This window comes from Symphalangus syndactylus, chromosome 14 (assembly GCF_028878055.3).
Source record: "Symphalangus syndactylus isolate Jambi chromosome 14, NHGRI_mSymSyn1-v2.1_pri, whole genome shotgun sequence".
NCBI lineage: Eukaryota > Metazoa > Chordata > Mammalia > Primates > Hylobatidae > Symphalangus > Symphalangus syndactylus.
This window is the reverse complement of record NC_072436.2, coordinates 85382760-85403444: the sequence shown is the minus strand read 5'-3', so window position 1 is coordinate 85403444 and position 20685 is coordinate 85382760. Positions and strand designations below refer to the sequence as shown.

Below are 20685 nucleotides of genomic sequence, written 5' to 3'. Positions count from 1 at the left end.
ATCACACCACTGCACTCCAGCCTGGGTGACAGAAGGAGACCCTCTCTCAAAAACAAAACAAAACAAAACTCAAAAAAACCTTTCATTAGTTTATTACACTTTAATAAAGAAAATAAATTCCTTCTTGGTTTAAACTGGATTCTGGTGCATTATTTAGCTGCACCACTGAAATAAAAATTCTTTTGACCAAAGTATTTCTAAAGATTAAATAAACAATCACATTAAGTTCATTTTACAAAAGATTGGTTGGGGGAAAGAGGGGAAAAAAAGTATTTTGATAGTAGTAATAAGCATTAGCAATAAGCTCTGATAAACCTAAAAAATAAGGAGGTACCCCAAAGCAAGCAAAAATGAGAGAAGAGTATAACATTTTTAGATATTTTGAAGAGCTTTTTGAAGGAATTTGATTTTGTGAAGAAAAGTTAGGATTATCGCTAAAATATAGGAGTCATTAGAACAAAAATAAAAACATTCACTAGAGTCACTAACCATTCTTAAGCTACATTTTAGTAAGATTTAACTATAAAAATTATTGTATCTTTTTAGAAATGTAATTTAGGAATTAGGAAAAACAATTTGCATAAAGACCTAAAAACATATTATTCACTATCTATTTAATAACTACATTCTTTCTCAGTGTTTGCTGTCATCGTGTAAATAGTCACAGCTCTTTTGACAAACTAACAAGTATCATTCATTAGAGAGAGTGCAATGGACATACAGCTCTTTAACTTGTTTGATTGCTATTAGGAGCAGTCATGATTCATTTAAGCTTTTAGTTTGACCTATTTCTTTTCAAGCTTAGTAAACACAGCTGTTTTCAATGATTAAAAAGAAATGAACTGAAAGCAATATAAAAATGGACACTTAGATAAAACAAAGCTGAGTGGTTGCAGCATGCACATGTTGTCTTGTTTACTTTTCTTTTTCTGTTTTTAATTTTTTTTCCAAGGACTGCTTTACTGACAGATACTCTTCCAAAATGGACAGGATGAAAGGAGTTTTATATTTGTCAGGAAGAAATGATTCTTCTTATAGCAATGAGTTTGTATATATACAATGTTCATTTCCCAAACATACTGAAATTAAGGGAACATTAGTATTTGTTGGGTTTGGGGTTTATTTTAAAAATTCTAAAACTGAACAGTTGTAGGAAAGGAGAATATCACTTCCTTCTGATTCTTATTCTGGATGTTTCAGCAGAGAATATGAAATGATGACAGATTTATACCTAAACAGACAAGATGACTTCAAAAAAGACTTTGGTGCCTCTCTTATGTATGCTTATATCTGAATTGACATTTTTTTCTTTTAAAGCCAGGCACAGTGGTTCACGCCTGTAATCCCAGCACTTTGGGAGACCAAGGCAGGAGAATAGCTTGAGGCCAGGAGTTTGAGACCGGTCTGGGCATAATAAGTGAGACCCTGTCTCTAAAAAACAATGAAATAAAATAACAATTGCCAGTGCAGTGCTGTTTTCCTGTAGTCCCAGCTATTTGGGAGGATGACGCTGAAGCAGGAGGATCCCTTGAGTCCAGAAGTTCAAGACTGCGGTGAGCTATCATTACACCACTGCGCTCCAGCTTGGGCAACAGAGTAAGACTCCATTTCTTAAAAAAAAAAAAATCTTCCTTTAAAAAAAAATTAAGTATACCTATTACCATTTCTTTGTTTTTTGTTTTTTTTTCTGAGATGGAGTGTCACTCCTGTCGTGCAGGCTGGAGTGCAGTGGCGTGATCTCGGATCACTGCAAGCTCTGCCTCCTGGGTTCATGCCATTCTCCTGCCTCAGCCTCCCGCGTAGCTGGGACTACAGGGGCCCGCCACCACGCCCAGCTAATTTTTTGTATTTTTAGTAGAGACAGGGTTTCACCATGTTGGCCAGGATGGTCTCGATCTCTTGACCTTGTGATCTGCCCGCCTCAACCTCCCAAAGTGCTGGAATTACAAGTGTGAGCCACCGCGCCCAGCCCCATTTCTTACTTGGTAAGATGTCAAATATTTTATATCCAAAGATAACAGATAAAATTAAGTTATCTGCCATCTTTTAAACAAAACCTGATCTCTCTAAAACAGTAACTACTCGGAGGATTTGTATAGATTTACTTGGTGGACAAAACCAGACAGCAAAAGACCCAGGGTAACAATAATTTTATGTAGGGATATAGAATTATAAAACTGCTTGACACACACACACACACACACACACACACACACACGTACATATACATATATGTGTGTATATGTACACATATACGTGTGTGTGTATATATAAGTGTGTATGACTTTTTTTGTTGCTTACCTATGGATTCTAGTTTTTAGGCTGCTATACTTGCATTCTGAAATATATCCCATAATTTTATTTTATTTTTTTGAGATGAAGTCTCACTCTGTCACCTAGGCTGGAGTGCAGTGGTGCAATATTGACTTACTGCAATCTTCACCTTCCAGGTTCAAGCGATTCTCCTGCCTCAGCCTCCTGAGTAGCTGGTGCATGCCACCACACTGGGCTAATTTTGGATTTTTAGTAGACACGAGGTTTCACCATGTTGGCCAGACTGGTCCTGAACTCCTGACCTCAAGTGATCTACCCGCCTCAGCCTCCCAAAGTGCTGGGATTACAGGCATGAGCCACCGCGCCTGGCCTATAGCCCGTAATTAATGCCTAATATCCTATACCCTAAAATACTATGTTTTCAGAGATAATTCACCTGAGCCAAAACACTGTGAATAGTTTTTTGAGTGTTTTGAGAGTTGCCCATTTGGAGAGTCTACCCCTGGGAGAAGCAGCAGCTGCATTTACATGCTGTTTCAAAAGAATGGAATGTGTGTGTGTGTGTGTGTGTTCAATTAGTGACACTGGTGATAGTGTGAGAGGATTCAAAGTATCCTGTTCACATATTTTGTAAGGACTTTCACAGTAGTCAACTTCTTAGACATCTTTAAAAAATTTTTCTGATTTTCTTGGAATATACTTCCAAAGCTTTTACTTTGCTTTCACTGTTTAAGCATACTAGTAATGAAATTAAAAGGTTATAATTGTATAGAGCATATTATAATGTAGTACTTCTAAATTTGTAATAAAAATTATATCATAAAGTTTATAAACAAATGTGTATCTCTTCATCTTTTTTTTTTTTTTTTTTTGAGACAGAGTTTCACTCTTGTTGCCCAGGCTGGAGGGCAATGATGCAATCTCGGCCGCAGCCTCTGCCTCCCAGGTTCAAATGATTCTCCTGCCTTAGCCTCCCAGTAGCTGGGATTATAGGCATGAACCACAACGCCCGGCTAATTTTGTATTTTTAGTAGAGATGGGGTTTCTCCATGTTGGTCAGGCTGGTCTCCAACTCCTGACCTCAGGTGATCTGCCCACCTCGCCACCCAAAGTGCTGGGATTACAGGCGTGAGCCACCGTTCCCGGCCTAATTTTTTTTAAATAATACAGACAGTGTCTCACTATGTTGCCCAGGCTGGTCTTGAACTCCTGGCCTCATGTAATCCTCCTGCTTTGGCCTCCCAAAGTGCAGGGATTACATGCGTGAGCCACTGCAACTGGCCCCCACGTCTCTATTTTATTTTGAGACAGAGTCTTGCTCTGTCACCCAGGCTGGAGTGCAGTGTGCAATCCTGACCCACTGAAAACCTTTGCCTCCCAAGTTCAAGTGATTCTCCTGCTTCAACCTCCTGGGTAGCTGGGATTATAGGTGCACAACACTACAACGGGCTAATTTTGTATTTTTCTTTTTTTTTTTTTTTTGAGACGGAGTTTCACTCTTGTTGCCCAGGCTGGAGTGCAATGGCACATTCTTGGCCTCAGCCTCCCAAGTAGCTGGGATTACAGGCATGAGCCACCACGCCTGGCTAATTTTGTATTTTTAGTAGAGACGGGGTTTCTCCATGTTGGTCAGGCTGGTCTCAAACTCCCGACCTCAGGTGATCCGCCCACCTCGGCCCCGCAAAGTGCTGGGATTACAGGTGCGAGCCACTGTGCCTGCCAGCACCTCTCCATTTTAGATCCTTTACCAAGCAATCCTTCAATAATTTTCTTAACCTTCTGTAATTTCTAAATCATTGAGTAACACCCCTTCAAATTCATACCTATTTTTCTTTGCTTCTCCAAATGTAACTTTGTTCCAGTGTGACACCATTAAAGTATATGAGCAGAAACCTCATTATAGAATGCCTTATTATTCTGATTAAGTTATATATAATTATGAAAATGACATCTCATATTTCTCACTTGCTCCTTGCAACTGTCCTGTGAAGTATGAAGCAAAGGTAAAAGGCTTGCCCATATTAACAGAAATAGCAAGTGGCAGACGTATTCCAGCTCTTATTTCAACTTTCTTTCTGCAATATTTTACCCCTTTGGCCAAATGATAGTATATCTGTGTATGATTTACCTCAAAAAATTGTGTGGCTGTACACTAATGCAGTACACAATTTTACGATATGAAATTAAAAAGAAATGCCATTCATCAGACTATTCCCCAAAGGACTACTGAAGTTTTAAAAAATCTTTAGAAAAAGATTCTAAATCAATACTATGTTTAAAGAGTTTAAGCACTCACTGCTGCTTTTCTTGGTCCCCAAGGTCTGGCCATCTTCTAAAGAGTTTGAACCTACTGAAGAACTATCTTGACTGTCTTGATGAGGGAGCTGAAGAAATCCTTCACTGGAGTCTGAGCGGGTGGGTGTTAATGTTAGAGATTTCTGGCGTTCCCGATTAATATCTTTCTTAGACTTTATCAATTTTCTCATTTTTAGAGTAATCCAGTTGCCTCTCCTAACAGAATTTTAAAAATTGTTATCAGTTTAAAATTCAACATACAAATCCTTCACAAAAGTAGAAGTCATCACAATATTAGAAATAACCTAAGTTTTTTTTCAAAATAAGAATTCATAAAATTTGGTTAATGGTACCTTCTAGGAGGAGATGGGTCATAAAATTTGTATTGATCCATAATTTTCTCTTCTAGTTTCTCCTTCTGACGTCTTAATTCATTTAACTTATCACTATAAAAATAAAAATTACCTTTTAGGACAAGCATCATATTTTGTACAGCTATGAATATTAAATTATTTTGTGACTGTGATCTAATGTCTCCCCAAAACATAAAAAAATACAGATACCATGGTTGGCAACTAAGATTTTATCAGGTAGTTAACAATGGGAATTTTTCCATGTTTCTCCTTTTTTAAAAATTTACAACATTTTTTTTTTTCCTTTTTGGAAGAAAGGTGACCTATTCCAATTTATATCAGCAAAAAATAAAAACATTGTTTAGTTTGCTTACAATTATAGATATAATGAATAATCCTGCAAACACATGTTCATGCAAATAGATATTTTTCTTTTCAGCAGAATTACTTAGGCTTGATTTACTTGTAGAGAATCATTTCCTGACTCCAGCAATGCATGAGTCATCACATCCTAGTCTCATTTTTATATTCTCAGTAGTATTTACTATATAAAGAAACATCAAAGATCATCAAAGTATTGTCTCTAAGAAAACCCCACAATGCCAAAGAATACTATTTACTTCAGAAACATTAGTGATCATTTACAATGAGGAAGGCATGAGGTATATATGAAGATGAATAATAAATAGCTTTGTTTATAATATAGCAGAGAAGATATATCCATAAATATAATAACATATAATATTGTGTGTGCATATATATATAAAGACTATATAATCCAAGGAAGCAGCAGTACCAAAATAAAATACTGTGCAAGTACAACAGGAAGGTAAATATATCCATCTTAGATCACGAAATAAATCCCCATGAAGAAAAAGGCCATTATTAGATAGGCTGAAAAGGAAAGATAAGAATACTAAATTACATGTTGGTGTAGTTGTAGGAAGTTAAAAAATGCTAAGTTATGTTTAGCTTGAATGTTATAGGCTGAGAAGGAGTAGTGAGGGAGAGTTTTTGTTTTACATTCTGCTCAGTAGGAAATCAGAAGTATTGAAAGTTTCATTACAAAACAGTAAGAAATCTTTGTTTAAAGTACTTTAACCCAATGATGGAATAGGATATATCATAAAGATTGGAGATAAGGCAGGGCGCGGTGGCTCAGGCCTGTAATTCCAGTGCTTTGGGAAGTGGAGGCAGGTGGATCACTTGAGCTCGGGAGTTTGAGACCAGCCTGGCCAATGTGGCAAAACCCTGTTTTTACAAAAAATACAAAAATTAGCAGCGTGCCACAGCGTTTGCCTGTAGTACCAGCTACTTGGAAGGCTGAGGCAGGAGAATAGCCTGAACTCGGGAGTGGAGTTTGCAGTGAGCTGAGATTGCGCGACTGCACTCTAGCCTGGCTGACAGAGCAAGACTGAAAAAAAAAAAAATATGGAGATATGAAAACATTCAGGAAGCTAATGGGGTAGTCTATTTGAGAGGGAAGGCTGAATTACAGTGGTGGAGACTAGGAAGAACTAACTTGAGAGATTCTGTAGAAGATGCCTTGTGAACAGATGTTGCCAACAGTTATACCACAGCACAAACAGCATACAGCCTACATTTATTATTCACCCAACTGCTTGGATCTGAGGCCTGCAGAAGAGTTGACATTTGAAAAGTTGTTAACAAGGCCATAGTTCCCAGTTCATTTTTCCTTTTACTTGTTCAAATATCATTAAGAACCTCCAAAATCTCAGTACTACCTGTCCACTGCCATCCTGCTAGGACCATGTGACAGAGGCATTTAGCTAGAAATGTCTGACATACAAGATGGATATTTGTAATTTAAATCCATTAAGTCAGAATAGATAATAATCTTTGGAAGTCAACTATCTAGACACAAGCACTTTCACCTGGAAATGTATTAGTCACCAAGGGTCAGAATAGTAAGACAACAAAGCTTTGGATAATGCCTCTGCTTAAGGGACAGGAGACTCAAATGCCAAAAGTTTTATATATACTCAAAGCTTCTTAACCTAAAACAAGGCTTCTTTTGAAAGCAAGTAAAGGAAAACATACCCCAGAAAGGACTAAAAGGACTAAAGGTGGAGCCCAAGCTGTCCAGCCACAAATGTGAAATTTCTTTGAGGCTTTAAATTTACTTTGAAAGTTTACACAAATTCTGCCTTTGTTCCATGATACACCTGTGTATTAATAAAGAAATAATGTTCCCTGCCTGAAATTTTTTGTTAAGACTGGTGCTTCAGAAAAATGTATGATGTATCCTGGTTTCACATGTGCCCTGGCTGTTTACGTACATCAAGTCTGAGAGGCACAGACATACTACTTCATGCACTCCTTGAATAATCTAGAAAGTAAGTGTCATCTCTATTTTAGAGAAGAAGAAACTAATGATCAAAGAAATGACTTGACTGTGGTCACATAGTGAGTGGATGAATTGGGACATGAATTAGAAGCTGTCTGATTTCAATATCTGTGCTATTTCTATTATACTGTGGTGCTTCTCATTTGTGGGGCAAAGAGAAGAGATGTATTGAGTAAAGATGAATCATCGGGTAGTAATACAAAGACTACCCACTGGGCTGCACAGGCCCAAATGTGAGTCTTAACAGATTGTTTAACTTTCTGGAGACACAACTTACCAATAATTAAGCCCTGTCAATTCTCTTTCACGCGTCTTGCAGCTTGATCTCAACTCCTTGGTATGGCATAGAACAACCTTTGTAAACTGAGTCCTGACTGTTTAGCCACTTCTCTATTGCACCCCTCCTTTCCTCAATTTTGCTCCAGAAAGAACAATTAATTTTTAGGTCCTATACCACACCACAACATACTTTCATCACACCTCCATGACTTTGTATTGCAGCTCTCCTGGGCTGGCATGCCTCTTCAAGCAAATTCCTATGGAACCTATAAGTCTCCACTCAAGTCTCATCTTTGGAAAGTTCACCTTGCCTCTCCCAGACTAAGATACTCCTGCCCCTATATGTGCTATATTCCTATGGCCTCCTACATATACTTCCATTATAGAATTACTGTATTTAAATGTTTATTTGTATTTCTCGCTTTATATTACTAATTCTTTAAGAACAAGATTCATGTGTTTTCATGTTAGTATTTCTGATTATTAGGATAGTGCCTGGAACATAAGCACTCAAAAATATTTGTTGAAAATCAGTAAAAATTAGCATGAATTTTCTCTGCCACTGGGTATGGCAATGATAAAATCATGAGTAACATATTTCAGAGTGCAAAATTATTTGGTACCTACATGTACTGTCTTTGTTCAACATGAAAAAGATCCTTGCTTTCCATATTCTGCTCCAAAAGTGTTCTGTTCTGTAGCATTAATGTCTGAATTTGATCTAGTAGATGTCGATTTTCTTCTTCTAAATTTCCTTTAAGTTGGCTTAGCAACTGTTTAAACACAAACATTTAAAAAAAAAATCAACATTTACATTTAACATAAATCAACTGAAAAATATGAAGTACTACACAAAGATTTAATTGTTCCACTGTTTGAACAATTAGATGATTGTACTTTTATCAGAGCGTGATTATTTTAGTGATGACACCTACAGCACTGGGTTACATGCTCTCTCTCTCTCTATATATATATATTTTCTTAATTTTCACAAACACTGGGTCTAATATACAATATATTATCTAACTCCCCAAACACTGCTTTCTGTCTTTAAAACTGTTTAACTTATAGTATAGTCCAAAAGCTAGATTCAAATATCTAATATTTTATTTCTATGAAATATTAGACAAGTTAGTTCTCAGATCTATGAAATGAGGACAGCTCCCAACCAACAAGACTGTTGCAAGGATTAATTAGTGTATGTAAAGTATCTAGTAGCATGTGTATAGCACACACTAAGTACTTAGTATGTCTCATAATTTCCCCATCTACTGTTTTCTTTTTTTCGAGACAGAGTTTCACTCCTGTTGCCCAGGCTGGAGTGCAACAGCACGATTTCGGCTCACTGCAACCTTCGCCTCCCAGTTTCAAGCTATTCTGTCTCAGCTTCCCCAGCAGCTAGGATTACAGGCATGCGCCACCACACCCAGCTAGTTTTGTATTTTTAGTAAAGATGGGGTTTCTCCATGTTGGTCAGGCTGCTCTCGAACTCCCAACCTCAGGTGATCCGCCCACCTCAGCCTCCCAAAGTACTGGGATTACAGGCGTGGCCACCATGCCTGGCATCCATCCACTGTTTTCAAGAAACCTTAAAAGGCTGTGTATAGTTTTTGTAGCCTGATCAAGGGAAATCGGGTAATTTAGTTAACAGTTGTTATTAACAGCTGGCATTACTAGTAGGTGGGCTGCCAGCAGCATTGGGCCTTTTCTACGCAGTTAGTAGAAACTGGAAATATGCCTTAGCTAGCCCAGAGGTTCAAACAGAAGTTCACAAGGCCCAAAGTAGTGATTCTAAAAATTTGGCATCCCTTGGAGAGTAGATTTGTGGGCCCCAGCATTCAAATTCAGCAGGTCTCGAGTAGAGCCCAGAGGCCCAGAGATCTGTATTAAAAAAGCAAAAGCAAGTAACACATACCCGCCCTGCCTACACCACCCCCCCGCCCCCCACCAAAATAAACATTTTGAAAAATTTCAAAAGGTAGAGAAAATCAGGGAGAATTATACTATAATCAAAAACAACCATCTAGATCTGTAACTGTGAATATCATACTATGTTGGTTTTATTTATCTGTATGTTGTTAAATTGAAACATAATGTGGTAGATTCATTAAAAAACTGAATGCATTTATTTTCTTCCCTGTACCTATGCCCTCTTGCAATGTGACTTCTCACTTTTCCCGTAAAGAAGTGGAATCTATTTCCCTTCTTCTTGAATTTGGAATGCTTTTGGCCAAGAGAAAGAGGTGGAAGTGATGGTGTAACAGTTCCAAGCCTAGGCCTCAAGTTGCTTGTGGACTTCCACTCAGACTCGCAGAGCCCTGCTGGAGGATGGAGAGACCACATGGAACAGAGAAGGGTTATCCCACTGAGGCCACCATAGACCAGCCAGCCCTCAGCATACATGCCAGCTAATTACAGATGCAGGAGCAAACCCCTGGCCCATACATCAGTGAGTAGATTAGCATAGATGCTCAGCAAACTCAGACTCATTAGGCAAAAAGAAATGTTTACTGTCTATTACCACTAAGGTTCTCTCGTTGTTAAAGAGCATCATCAGTGTCAATAGACAACTGATAAAGCATATATAAAGAGAACAATTTTTTTTGTTTGTTTGTTAGATGGAGTTTCGCTCTTTCGCCCAGGCTAGAGGGAAGTGGCGCGATCTCGGCTCACTGCAACCTCTGTCCCCCAAGTTCAAGCGATTCTCCTGCCTCAGCCTCCCGAGTAGCTGGGATTACAGGCATGTGCCACCACACCTGGCTAATTTTTGTATATTTGGTAGAGACGGGTTTTCACCATGTTGGCTAGGTTGGTCTCGAACTCCTGACCTCAGGTGATCCACCCGCCTCGGCTTCCCAAAGTGCTGGGATTACAGGCATGAGCCACCGTGCCTGGTCCAAGAACAAATTTTAAGTGTATATAGAGCTCTATGAATTATCACAAAGTAAACATATATGTTAAACTAGCACCTGGATCAAGAAACAGAACATTAATTGTATTCCAGAAACACCTGCGCTATCTTCCAACCACTATCCCTTCCCACCAAGGTTAACTACTATCTCAACCTTTTATACTATAGATTAGTTTTTTCCACCTCCACTAAATCATGTCATTATATGACTTAGCCCTCAGCCAATAATTAACATTTAACCCAAGTTGTGAGAATTAGCCAGGGATGCACAGATAGCTAGGGCCATCTCTGGTCTTTCTTGAACAGTTTTCTGGACCACCAGTGACATGTGGGATCTTACGAAGACCCACTGAGGCTGACTCATTTCTTGAAAATCCTTTAATTTTTGACTGGTTTACTGGTGTGTTACTTGCCCCAACCAATATTTCAACCTCAGGCTATCTAAGAGCTGACCTTTGACAGCTCTCCCAGGCATGGGGCTTTTCTATGCTCTGTTCCAAATCAAGTCAGTTTTCTCTAGTAGAAAAGTTGCTGGTTTTCACAGCTTGCCCTGTGCTCTGTCAAAACTACGAGGCATAGGAACCAGGGAAGGAGAAGAGGAATGGGAGGAGCCCCAAGATAAAATGCCTCAGACAACCACAGTTCCTTCCCAGGGTTGAATAGTTTTGCTTTAATAAATGCTTCTCCATTTGCTATATGCACTTGTTGGGTTCTAGAGTCCAAACATGGTTGTTTTTGACAGTTCTGTCCAATTTTATTGTTTCTTAAGGAGTTGATTTGCCACATTTCTCACTCTACCATTCTGGAGGTATACCATCCTACAATTTATTTAGACTTTTATAAATCATAGGTAGAATGAATTACTTTCTGAGCTTTGTTGGGTAATTAATTATATGTTGTTTCCAACTAATTTTTCTATTGGTTTATAATTTCATGCCAGGTGTAAACATTTTTTCATTAAATGAATAATTCTACAATTTTCAAAGAATCTGGACATAAGTTTAAGCTAACAATTTTTAAAATATTGTAATTAATGATATGGGAAGTTGTTCTGAATTACATGTAAGTTTCAATGATCCTAGACCAAATTCTTTTAGATATATGCCACTAAATATATACTAGTATTGTCATTGTAATCTAGTCATTTATTTCTTAGGCATGCCTTGGTGTCTAAATGAAGGAAACAGTGATTAAACTTTTTAAGCTCACCTCACACTGGTTATTCAGCTTGGTTGATGTAATATCCAATTGTTGGTATTGTTCCTTTAGCTTTGAAAATTCAGCTTCTAATCTTGTTTGTTCCAGTTTGGAATTATTCAGAAGACTTTTCAAATTTTTATGGTCAGTTTGTAAAACTTCAGTCTCTTTTAAAAGTTGACTATAGGTATGATTCAGCCTATAATTAGAAATCATAGAAATATAATTAGATTATCTTAATAGCTTTTGGTGTAATTTATACAATATGAAATGATATAAATAACATTAGGGCATACTTAGAATAAAAGACTGTTTTACAAGTCACTAAACTTATCAAAAATCAGTTTCTATTCTGTAAAAACTAGATTTTTTAAAATTCTGAGTACTTTTCCCTTGAAAATAATTTTTAATTTCCTTTTTTCATCCAACCATCTCCACACTGGGAAAAGAATTTTTTAGTCTTTAAATATGTTGAAGTATAGGTACTCAAAGTTTCAAGTATTAATAAGAAAGTATTGGCTGGTTATTGATGGTCCATGTCTGTAATCCCAGCTTTTTAGGAGGTAGAAGCAGGAGGATCACTTGAGGCCAGGAGTTTGTGAGCAACCGTGGGGATCACAAGAGACCCTATTTCTACAAAAACTAAATATTAAAATAAAAAAATTAAAAATTAGCTAGGCATGGTGGTGTGTGCCAGCAGTCCCAGCTACCTGAGGGGCTAAGGTGGGAGGATTGCTTAAGCATAGGAGTTTCACATTGCAGTAAGCTATGATCATGCTACTGAACTTCAGCTTGGGCAACAGAGTAAGATCCTATCTCTCTCTCTCTCTCTTTTTTTTTTTTTTTGGGAGATGGAGTCTTACTCTGTTGCCCAGACTGGAGTGCAGTGGCGTGATCTCGACTCACTGCAACCTTCGCCTCTCAGGTTTAAGCAATTCTCCTGTCTCACCCACCCAAGTAGCTGGGACTACAGGTACACACCACCATGCCTGGCTAATTTTTGTATTTTTAGTAGAGATGGGTTTTCACCATGTTGGTCAGGCTGGTCTCGAACTCCTGACCTCAGGTGATCTACCTGCCTCAGCCTCCCAAAGTGCTGGAATTACGGGTGTGAGCCACGGCACCCAGCCTATTCTATTTTTTAAAATTCCAAATTCAAACTATGCTTGGTACTACAAAGGGGCAGTATATATTTTGGCTGTAAGAAATAATAATTTAAAAATATATATATACACACATATATATGTATATACTTTCTATATAAAATGTTTGTTATATATAATATATATTTATTACCTATCATTTTCACCACAAAGTTTCTTGTATTCTGCAGCTACTGTTTCATGGTTTTTATTTTCAAGCAGCATTTTTTCCTGTTCTACTTTGAGCATTTTTTCCAAATCTTCCAATTGTCCTTTCTGTTTTAATAACTGATTGTAACTAGGGGGAAAAAAGGCATTTGGTTTATAATATTTACAAAAAAGAAATTTTAGAAATGAAGGAAATGAGTAATAAGTATTATTTAAAACATGTAAATTTATATAAATTTCCTATGTAAACTAACATTAGATGTGTTTAATATATAAAATTTATTATACTACTTGAAGAAAATTCGTTTTAAATTCACAGTACAACAAAATATAATAAATTACCGGTCTTCAAGGTCTCTATGTTCCACCTCAAGATTTTTGTGGGCAGACTTCAGAGTTCCATGTTTGGAGATAAGAGATTCATACTCTGAAGCCTGACGTTCATGAAGAAGTTCCAGCTTTTCATGATCTTTGATCAGAGAATCATAGAGAGATTTTAGGTCTTCTCGCTCTTTGATTACAGATTCATTTTCATTTTCTAAGGAAGACTGCTGGATTAGGAGTTGGGCATTCTGGTTCATGAGTGAGGTACTTTGGGAATTAAGGGTGGAATTTTCAACCTATAAGAATACATATTGTTATCAGACATAAGAAAAATACTTCATGTTCTTTTTCAAAATACGAGATTACAATGTTAATTAAAGAAAGCTCTAAATGAATCACAGCAGACAAATTTATATTATACTGGGAAGATGTGGATTTTAGCTTCCCAAAGAATAAGGCTATCATTTAATTTTGATTTTTGGAAGTGTTATAATACACACATACATATGTACATATGTATATATACATATGTATGTGTGTATATATAGATATATATATGTATTGTATGTTTTGGGTTGAATTTATTTTAAATGAAGGTGATTAGCAACCATTTGTATTATATTACAAATGAAAATGTATAGAATTTGAAGTGCTAGTTTATCATTTCTAGAATTTGGTGATAGAAGTTGATAGAAGTGAAAAATTACTTTTAGAAATTTTTCAAGAGTCCAAATTAAATAAATATTTTCTTTATCAAAGTGTTGATGTTAATCAAAATCAGTATCAAAGAAAAGGGTTACAGAAAGAATTCTTTGATTCAGAGAGGGAACTTGTTTCTGCTCTTTAAGAGGTTTCAGAGTTGAACTTTTCCCCACCTGATTGTTCTGTTTGAAAAGACACTGGCGGTGTTAAGTGAAAGATGGATCTTTTGAACTTAGGAGAGGTCTAAAGACAAAATTCTCATGTTGTCCTGCTTTTCAGTAACTAAACTGACAAAAAAAGCTATACAAATGAAATAAGGAATAGTATGCTGCAATCATACTCTAAAGCAAGGGTTTCTACCTAATTTATTACAATCGACTTAATGAAATGGTAGAAAGACCATAAATATAATTTATCTTTATTTAGATGTATTGACTGAATTTATTAATATTTAAAGGCTTTGACATTTTAAAAATTGATGTGTGAAAGTTTGACATGGCACTAAATAAAAATATTTTCATTTATCTCTAAGTTCATTCACTAAGAAACAATGTTTCCATGTTTACCCTCCCTTATTTTAATAGCATAATTCAAGAGTTTGGTTGCATATTCCCAAAATATTAAATTACAACCTGAAGCTTGGCATTCTGTGTTTGAAGAGTGGTATTCTGTTCTTGTAATGACACTGTCTGCCTCTGAAGTGCAAGAATCTGAGCCTGCAAATTATTGTTCTGTGTCTCAAGTTGCTTCAGTTGAGTTTTCAACGCTTGCTTCTCTGCTTGCAGTGTAGCATTCTTAAAAAACAAAAACCAAAACCAAACATATTAACAATAATGGCAACATCAAACATATTTCTATAATATACTGAATTTTACACAATGAGTATTTATTAGCATTATAATCCATAAAAGCCCCAACAATCTTAAAAGAGAAGAAAAACCAAAACATTTCCCCCATCCCAAATTGTAAACAGACATTTATCAGAAAGAAGGCAAAGATACTAAAACCTTACTATTGTGCCTGTGTCTTGTCTGCACTATAATATCCTAAAAATAAAATATCCCATTCTAAATATATTTATTAACACAAAAACTAGAAAGGAATTGTCAGTTGTATGGTTTTAATACTGCTTGAAGGTTCCCAGAATGCCCAGAATAAATGGGGCTATGTCCAACCATGGAGGTCTATCTTTTCTAATTTACCCAAAGGCAAATATATACCTAAGTGAGTGGTGGTCCCAGAGATAGTGCAAAACTAAGTATATTCCAAACACAAATATTTCAAAGGGAAGCAGGTTTACAGGAACAATCTTAACCATTTGTTTACAATTTGCAGTCCACAACAGACCTAATGCAGATATTTTCTTATTTTTCTCACGATATAAAACACTAATTAAAACTCTATTTCAACTTTATAAGACTCCTGGAGCATTTCCAAACAAAACATACAATTTTCAGTTTTTCCAGTACATAAGGCCATATTTCAATTTTATAGCTAAACAAATGAATTACTATGCGAATCAATGATTATTATATTTTAAAATACTTGTCATTAATATTTTCAGGATTATTTCTAAATTAAATTTCATAAAAAATCAGCAACAGCAAAGTATAAACAAAGAACCCTCCAGAAGACAGAAATAAAACTTTAATGTATAAAAGGTACATAATTGGCCTACCCTGCAGTATGCATAGAAAGTTAACTGAATCACAATAGATCACTCTTATCATATCAATATGTAAATATAACATTAATTTTATTGGCTTTATGTTATATACACTGCATGTCACTGTGTAAAAGGCAGGTCAGGATTTGACCCACATATTATACCATAAAATTGAAGCTGAGGAAACAAAATGCTTTAAGATGGGTTATGATTTTATACTTCTCTTTTGTTCATTTGTTCAAATAGAAAGGATGAAAAAATGTATACTAGAAAAAATAAAAAGGAATACTGATAGTACTGATGTATTTATATACCATCTCAGCACAAAGAGGTGAACCATTTTTCACGTATATATGTGAAATACTATTGTAGTTTAGCACTTTAGAAACTAAATTGTACAAGCTCTACCGATTATTCCAGGTATCTTTGGGAATAAAAAAAATTCCTATAGTCTATACTGAATAGAAGAGATAGCTGAGAGGGTATCTTAGAGCAGGAAAAAATTTACAATGGAAAAGAAATAAGTTAGCAAATATAATACTGGCAAACACACAAAAATTACCAGCCTATTATATGGCTAACCGTCTTTATAACCCCATTATCTAAAATATGATATGAAGTAATTTTTTTCCAATGAGAATTTATAAAGGAAGTCTACAAGAAAAAAAGATTCACCTTACAGAACTTTATATGCCAGCTCAATTTTCTAAAATGTAATTATGAATCCAAGTAATATAGGTATATATATCACTGATTAAAAATAGGCATTTATAAATGGCCAATATATGAAAGATGTGTAATACCTAACTCATAATTTTAAATGTGCCCATGAAAATATTTTCTCCTATTGTTTTAAGAAAAATTAAAGCACTAGGTACTATCCAAAGTTAATATGGAAAGATAGGTATACTTTCTTAGTGGGACTGAAAATTGATGTGATTTTTAGGTTGGGTGTGGTGACTCACAACTGCAATCCCAGCACTTTGGGAGGCTGAGGAGAGCAGATCACTTGAGGCCAGGAGTTCGAGACCAGTCTGGGCAACATAGTGAGACCCCATATCCACAAAAAAATACAAAAATTCGCTGGGTGTGGTGGTGTGCACTTGTGCTCCCAGCTAGTTGGGAGGCTGAGGCAAGAGGATCACTTGAGCCCGGGAGGATGAGGCTTCAGTGAGCTATGATCTCGCCACTGCATTCCAGCCTGGGAGATGGGTGAGACCCTGTCTCAGAAAAGAAAAAAAAAAAAAAAAAAAAAGATAATTGATGGGATTTTTAAAAACTAATAGAAAAAATCAATTAAATACACACACACACACACACACACACACACACACACACACACACGTATATATCCTTTGGCCTTGCAATTTCACTGTCAGGAATTTAGCATTCTATGAGCATGTTTAAAAATAACCTAAATGGGCCAGGTGCGGTGGCTCATGCCTGTAATCCCAGCACTTTTGGAGGCCAAGGTGGGCGGATTATGAGGTCAGGACATCGAGACTATCCTAACTAACATGGTGAAACCCTGTCTCTACTAAAAATACAAAAAATTAGCCGGGCGTGGTGGCGGGTGCCTGTAGTCCCAGCTACTCAGGAGGCTGAGGCAGGAGAATGGCGTGAACCTGCGAGGCGGAGCTGGCAGTGAGCCAAGATCACGCCACTGCACTCTAGCCTGGGCGACAAAGTGAGACTCTGTCTCAAAAAAAAAAAAAAAAAAAAACAAAAACCTAAATGTCCAGAAATGTGAGATTTATTTAAGTAAATTATGGTAACATTCACATTATGGAATAATAGGTAGTCATTAAACAAAATGAAATACACATACATCTGCTAAAATTGAGAGATCTCCAAGATAATATTAACTGAAAATGCAAATAGGAATTTTGTATAGCATGATCCCACAGGTATAAATTTGTAAAAGAAATATACTTCTACATACATATAAATGACAAAAAAATTTTCTAGGAAGATAAACTGTTTATAGTGATTCTTTTTGAATGAGAAAGTAGAAATCATGGTGTGGGGATTACTTTTTGGTTTTATTGCTTAGTTTTTAATTAAAGGTACTATTTTTGTGTTAAATTAAAAAAAAAAAACCACCACCACAACTATTTTACTTGTTATTGTGTAAGTTCCTGAAGTTTATTCATCTTTTGAAGGATATTTGTTGTTCAGTTTGTTTGCTTGTTGTTTACTGTCAAGTATATATTGAACTAATTTAGCAAATATTTGTTAAGTGTCTACTACCTACCAGGCACTATTCTAGATAGTAAAGCCACAGTGGTAATAAAAAGAAAGACAAATTACCTGCTTTCATAAATGAATACAAAATTTAATTTCACTGTGAAAAGTGCTATGAAAAAACTAAAGCAATGGAACGATAGTGAATAGTTTGTCAGGGATAACAACTTTACTGGGGAAAGGAGTCAGAGAAGACCTTCTGCAGGACATATGATATGCCACCCAAATGCTGAGGGAAGCCAGTCATATGTTCCAGGCAGGAGAAGCAAAAAGAAAGGCCCCTGAGGTAGGAACAAATAGAAAAATGACTATATGACTAGAATTTTCTTATTAAGTGCCATCAATTGTTTAAATATTAGAAAATGTATCTAAGATAAATATATCCAGTGATCCTCTATTTCTAAAAAAAAACTATTTCTACTAAAATTAAAAAATACTTACATTTCTTTCTACTTCAATTAATCTGTCTTTAACTTTCAGAAGTTCTCTAGTCGTTTCTTGACTTTCTCGCTCCCATTTGTTGTCTTCACCAGATATTGGAGGAGAGCTCTGTACCATCCTTTCCTCATCTTGTCTCTGTTTGAGAGCTTCGTAATTCTTTTTCACCTAAAATTTTATTTAAAATATTTTAATGGGGAGAGAACAAAATCACCACAGTTTCACTTCTCACAATTAATTTGACTCTGGGCTGATCTGGTGAATATGAGAGGCAATTTACTTTTAAATGTGATGAATAATATATATGATTTATGCTTTTTTAAATTGCAAATCCTTTCCTCCTAGAAATATAAAACATACTCTGCTGATGTGCCAGACTAATAGTAATGTCAAATCCTATAGTTTTTCGTGCAAGTGCCCCTGGATAACAGTGGATATAGATATGTTCCTAATGACTAACAATTCTTTTTACAGCTATCTATAAACCAATTTAGAAATTTCAGAGATGTCTTATGTAAAGCACAAAGATTTGACACTTTATTAATTTTAAGGATATATCGTATTCAGGATTTTTTAGTTCTGAGTTGGCTCTCTTAAAGTAGATTATAATCACACTAGAAAATCCTGGATAAGATATATCCTTGGATTGCTATTAACAACTTGCTCATCATACATGACCAAATTTGCCAGATTTAACTTAATAACTCTTTCTCTTCAAATTAAATTTAATATTATTCTTCTTATCTTGAATTATTAAACTATCTTGAAGCACTAGTTTATCCTAGGAGATTCTTATAATAAATTTCAAGTTAACCCCAACCTTTGTATTAAGGCAAGGATAGAAATGTTTTATAGTTCAACATCTAATGCACAATTTAAGAAAGCCTATGACTCAACAATTAATATTGCTACCAATGAGTTAGAAAGTAATGAGGTGAGACTAAAAAGATGCCAAGATAGAATGTAATGTCAAGTTTCGCAAGAAATCTAATGGGTACCCTATGATCCTAGTTTCTGGGTTTTGTTTTGTTTTTACTTTTAACACACTAATAACAATAGATGAGTGGCATCATTTCTAGTCTCTATTTTACATGAATTTCCCACGAGGTCCTTATTCTAGGCTTAGAAAGGCTATAAACATATGCAGTTATTAAGAAGGGGAGCTGAGAATAAAACTCGAATCCTCTCATTTTATATTATTTTTTTGAGACATAGTCTCACTCTGTCACCCAGGCTGGAGTGCAGTGGTGCGATCTTGGCACCCTGCAATCTCCGCCACCCAGGTTCAAACCATTCTCCTGCCTCAGTCTCCCGAGTAGCTGGGATTACAGGTGTGTGCCACCATGCCTGGCTAAGTTTTGCATTTTTAGTAGAGACGAAGTTTCACCATGTTGCCCAGGCTGTTCTTGAACTCCTGACCTCAAGCTATCCGCCTACCTTGGCCTCCCCAAGTGCTGGGATTACAGGTGTGAGCCACTGCGCCCGGCTGAAGGCTTCTCATTTTAAACCCATTGTTCTTTCAAGTAAGTATTAAAAATGATTATGTATCATTAATCAAAATCTTTATATTCAGAGTCTAGATAAAAATAAATCATTGTAACAAAGTAATTTAGAGCTAATTAAAAAATTGTCAGTTTAATTAAAATTTAAAATATTGCTAATTATGTTATGAATTTAAATTTTCAAGTTCCCAAAGATAACGTCATCTTTAAAAACAGAGTTATAATTTGCATGAAGTTGCTAACGTACAGATTTTAAGTGTAATTCGGTAATTTTGAGAATGGCAAACACCTATATAACCCATGTATCAACATGACAGAACACTTCCATCTAGAAAGATCACTGCACTAGGCAACCACTGTTTTCATTTCTTTCACAAAAATTCTGCTTATACTAAAATTTCACACAAATACAATCAGAGTGTATATAATCTCTGTGTGTGTGTGTGTGTGTGTGTGTGTGTGTGTGTTTCTGAGTATATTTCTAAGCTTTATCCATGTGTTGAGTGCATCAGTAATTTGTTTCTTTTGGTCATTATATACAGTTTTTTTATGATGATGAATGAAGCTGTTATAAAAATTCATTTATCTATGTTTTCATTTTCCTTGAGTAAAGAGAAGTAGCATTATCACCTTCCTTTTCTTTTCTTTTCTTTTTCTTTTTTTTTTTTTTTGAGATAGAGTCTTGCTCTGTTGCCCAGGCTGGAGTGCAGTGGTGCAATTTCAGCTCACTGCAACCTCCACCTCCTGGGTTCAAGTGATTCTCATGGCTCAGCCTCCTGAGTAGCTGGGACTACAGGTGTGTGCCACAAAGCGCAGCTAATT

General features: G+C 36.0%; 1 protein-coding gene across 27 annotated transcripts in view; it reads right to left on the bottom strand.

Moving 5' to 3' along the window:
- Window positions 1-20685, bottom strand: part of CCDC88A (coiled-coil domain containing 88A) — a 135742-nt gene that overhangs the window by 16945 nt on the left and 98112 nt on the right. For 22 of the 27 annotated variants that reach the window (XM_055240567.2, XM_055240573.2, XM_055240574.2 and 19 more), the window contains exons 18-25: window positions 18365-18529; window positions 14646-14807; window positions 13330-13607; window positions 12974-13117; window positions 11690-11876; window positions 8197-8342; window positions 4923-5015; window positions 4571-4785 (exon numbers count right to left, since the gene is read on the bottom strand). In XM_055240567.2, coding sequence (XP_055096542.1) covers window positions 4571-4785; window positions 4923-5015; window positions 8197-8342; window positions 11690-11876; window positions 12974-13117; window positions 13330-13607; window positions 14646-14807; window positions 18365-18529 — 1390 coding nt within the window. The remainder of the gene's footprint in view (window positions 1-4570; window positions 4786-4922; window positions 5016-8196; window positions 8343-11689; window positions 11877-12973; window positions 13118-13329; window positions 13608-14645; window positions 14808-18364; window positions 18530-20685) is intronic. The other 5 variants (XM_063617984.1, XM_063617987.1, XM_063617988.1 and 2 more) reach the window with 1 other exon arrangement.